Source organism: Plasmopara halstedii (genome assembly GCF_900000015.1).
Source record: "Plasmopara halstedii genome assembly, contig: Scaffold_194, whole genome shotgun sequence".
NCBI classification, from domain to species: Eukaryota; Oomycota; class Peronosporomycetes; order Peronosporales; family Peronosporaceae; genus Plasmopara; species Plasmopara halstedii.
In genome coordinates this window covers 120,261-124,443 of record NW_020187115.1, presented here as the reverse complement: position 1 = coordinate 124,443, position 4,183 = coordinate 120,261, and the positions used below count along the sequence as shown (strand labels likewise).

The following is a 4,183-nucleotide window of genomic DNA, read 5'->3' as shown; positions in this document are numbered from 1 at the left end:
GGTATCCTATGCAAGTAGTTTCGTAACTACTGTTTGAAGCCGACCGTTCACTTAATCGGGTCAACTTCCAACAGACAAGCCTCGTACGACCCCGGTATCCAAAGGAACCGACGCTGATAACCAAGCTTAGGATCAAACAGACATCTTGTCGTCGTTAATGACCAAATAAAAGCGTCCGCTTCTTTCTCGATATACGACGTGTTGGGACCACATATGTACTCTGGCAAATTTTGCCTATAAAAACTCTCCTGTAATTTCCGTTTGTTGAATTATTCTCAAATACCTGAATTTGAGCGACCATCTTCACCATGGCTAAGACGCTAAACCCGATGGAGGCGTACCGCCGCGAGCAGAAAAAAAGAGAACTGAAAAAGCACCGAATGGAGCGACAAAAGCATAAGCAGGTCAAGCTTATCAGCATGGATACAGTCGCGATTCGGGAGCAACTGAGGAACTTCGAACGACAGGTGAAAGCAAACCCGACAGACGGTTTTGCGCGCAAACGTAAGCAAGAGCTCGAGGACACGCTCCAGGCAGTCGTCAAGAAACAAAAGGAAGTAGCAGACGAGGAATGCAGGAAACAAATGGGTGCACCTTTTCGGCCACAGGTGAGAATTTTGTGCGGTACAGGAGGAAAAATTGACAGACTAACCAACTACATCCACCTTGGTGCGGTAATACTAGAGTATGGCACAGCTGACACAGACCAACAAGCAGAAATATCAGAACCCGGAACGCTCTATTTATTATGATCCTATAATGAATCCTTTCGGAGCACCACCTCCCGGCAAGCCGCAAATTTACCGCGACATGCCGTCAAATCCAGTCATTAAAGCCGCACAAAGGAGCCCACTAAAACAGAGATGGTGTCATGAACCTAATGAGCAGCGAGAGCGTAATTGTGAAGAAGGAGCTGGAGTTGATGAATTATCACTGTCGGTAAGTCAGCAGCCCCGGCAACGGCCTGGATTGCGACCGCCTCTTCCACCCGGACCTCCTCCACCAGAAACGATTCAGGTGCCTTCGAGACCGCCATTTCCGAGTGGAGTATATCTCGCTCGACCACCTCCGCCTCCTCCAGCATACTCCAAAACTGATGATAGAATGGAAGGACTACCTAAACCTTCACAGCAACCGCAATCTTCGGGCTATCAGATAAATGAACCTGACGTTGCTTCATATAACGCGGGAAATCTGAGCATTGCACCCGCGCAATCCACGATGGAGGAGAATGCACAAGACAGCATTGAAGCTCCTAATCCATCATTCTTTAAATCTCGAGAAGATGAAGACGTGAAGGATTTGGCTGCTGAACGCGCGAATGAGAAGCGTACACAGCTTCGTTCGCTAGTACCCGTAGCTCTTCGTGTACAACGTCACGCGCATGCACCATCGAACTACAGAATTCCCAAAGTTGGCAATGCACATCCATTCGCAAATCCCCATCCTCCAGCCCGGTCCCCATCTGCATCGCCGCCTCAACCTGCAGATAGTGTTGCACCTGCATCTTCCGAACTATTGTACAGCGACTCCGTATCGAAAAACTTTGACGCCTTCATGGACGAAATCAAAGAATTGATTTAATGCTAATAAAAGCATGTTGTCATTGTCAATACCTTATTACTTAGCTTGACTAGCAAGTAATCAAAAACTCTACGAGCAGCGGTATCAACTACAGGCATACTACCATGCTTGTGTTGCAACTCTCTGCAAATAGTCTACTAATTTCTATTTTGCGCTTCAGTCCGTCCTGTTCAGAACCAGGTCGACAAACGCTTGTGTGGTGGATTATCAGCCCTGGATCGCATCTCTATTTTCTTATCGTCTTGCTTTGTTTCGTTTGATACCTGTACAGCTGTTATTGGCGGCACTCCGGGGTGAACATGGCCGGAGACTTTGTACTTGCACAGTGCGCACTCAGTCATGTCTTTCATGAAATTAGCGTCTTCAGCCACTATTGCCGGTATACGATCTCTCTCTGTTTTATCAATTATATCTTCTCCATCGCTTTGCTCCTCAGAAAGTACATCCAGGATGGGCACTACACATCGTCGCTGCAATGATTTGTTCCTCCGCGGTCGACACCGAAACGTTTTGTTGTCTAGAGTGATTGCGGCTTCTCGAGCCAATCGCAAATGCTCTCGATCACGATCTTCCATTCCCATTTTAACTTCATCTATGTTTTTCAGTACAGCGACAGTTGCACGACGAAAAATACCGTGATCGTGTCGTTCCCTTCTAACTTGCTTGTATTCTTTGTTAAATTCCGCTAAATCTTCTTCTATATTTCCATTTCGTAGCATCGCCTCATGACCAGTACCATCCTTCGCTTTGTAATTTCCTAAATTGCTACGAAATCCTTGCGAGAAGAGATATCGCAGCGCGCGTTTCTCCACGTTGCGCACAGGACGTAGCTTTAACGTGCTTTCAAACAGCAACCCTGATGTCGTACCATCAACACGAAACTCGCGCAACTTTTTCTTACCAAGACGCGCACATGAGTCCACATCCCCACACGTCTTTTCAATGAAAGAAGGTTTGTGAGAGCATAATCGCAGCCAATCATGCAACATCAAATCATAGTCTCGTGGCTCTATCTTGGCTAGTGATTGGACAGCATCTTTTTCCAGCGTCACACACAGTGTATTAATAGTACTTACATCGTTTGAACTCAGGCTGCGAGGAATGGAATGCCCGACTGACGATGCCGACAACGGCAAAGTCCGTATTGGGCCTCGTTTGGGTGGGCCTGACAACTCATATACAAACGGCATGTTCACGGGCTCATAGTTATGCGTGCAGATCGAAGCGTTAAAGTAGGTTATTTCCCCATCAGGACTGGTACTGCAACCATACCCTTCGTGCACGTGTCCGAAAACATGTAATTTTGGTCGCACTCTACTCTCCACTTCACGTAATAAATCCAAGCAGCCCACACGTTGGTAGCCAACAAGATCTCCATGTCCCATAGGGGGTGTGTGGGTGATAAGAACGTCAGTGTCTGAGGGGATATGCCTCCATCGCTTCAATAAAGCATCACCTCGAGGCAAATTAAAAGCCCAATTGCAAAATTCTGGCTGCCAAGGTGTTCCATAAAAAAGAAATCCCTCGATCAGAACGGCTTGATCCTCAAGATACAAAGCATTCGTAAGAAGTGCTCGCACTTCGTCCGGGTCATACTGTTGTCTATGACCGTATTGTTGCCAGAATCGAGGGTAGAAGGCTCGATCAAAGGATGACTCATGGTTGCCTGCAATCACAAGCTTGTAGCGATGCGGCAAACGACCTAGGTATTCATTGAAGGCTAGCACCTCGCTGCGCTCTCCTGTATCTGTGAAATCACCAGCGTGCACAAATACGTCGCCATTCGGTATGGCGAGCGCGTCGTCATGCAGCCCGTGTGTGTCCGAAACGCATACAACCCGCATTCTGACTATTTATTAGAATTTCTGCAACTTGCAAATTTTAATACCCAATAACATTTTAGGAACAAGTATAAAAATTTCTCGACAAAGATCAAAATTGACGAAGCGTACGTAGATCCCGTTAGTGTCATTCCTGCAATGACAGAAATAACCAATGTGCAGACTAAAGTTCTTTAAGCTCTAAGCAGGGCAGTAAATTCAAGTTTATTGTAATGAATAGCACTGCAGACGAGACAAACAGTAATGTTCTAAACGTCCTTGGTCACTTGAAATAGCAGCTTCATACCACCTCGTCTGTACATGTGAAGTCAACTTTTTTGACTTCGCATGTCCAAGACAAGGGAAGGTGTGATATTTTTCATATGTACTATCTTTTTCACATGTTAAAGCATAACAAGCATATTGAAAAATTATAAGCTCTCATTTATCTTCGACCGTATTTTACATATTGTATTACGCCTCGCACGTGTCTTAAGTGTTGGAAGAAAGGCTTTACTTGGACGCCTTAAGCTTACTTTTACTGACTGCTGACCCAATTTGAGTGGGGTGACAAGTAAGAAGTGGCGCTGTGTGTGGACAAATCAAGATTCAAGATGTAACGGGGTTACACGTGCCCTGGTAACAGGGGTGTGTGTCACACGAGATGGGCATGGTGTGCCTACACCCAAACAAGAATACTGTAACGGGGTTACACGTACCCTGGCGACAGGGGTGTGTGTCACACGAGATGTGCATGGTGTGACTGCACCGAAAATGAG

General features: G+C 46.2%; 2 protein-coding genes across 2 annotated transcripts; one reads left to right on the top strand and one right to left on the bottom strand.

Moving 5' to 3' along the window:
- Window positions 1-308: 308 nt before the first annotated feature.
- On the top strand, window positions 309-1,584 carry PHALS_02430 (protein early flowering 5; the record flags this gene model as incomplete). Its single annotated transcript, XM_024719723.1, has 2 exons — window positions 309-608; window positions 685-1,584. The coding sequence occupies 2 exons, from the start codon at window positions 309-311 to the stop codon at window positions 1,582-1,584; spliced, it is 1,200 nt and encodes a 399-aa protein (XP_024572709.1).
- A 170-nt stretch (window positions 1,585-1,754) lies between these two features.
- Window positions 1,755-3,428, bottom strand: PHALS_02429 (Phosphoesterases; the record flags this gene model as incomplete). Its single annotated transcript, XM_024719712.1, has 1 exon — window positions 1,755-3,428. One exon carries the CDS (start codon window positions 3,426-3,428, stop codon window positions 1,755-1,757), a length of 1,674 nt encoding a protein of 557 aa, XP_024572708.1.
- Window positions 3,429-4,183: the final 755 nt, after the last annotated feature.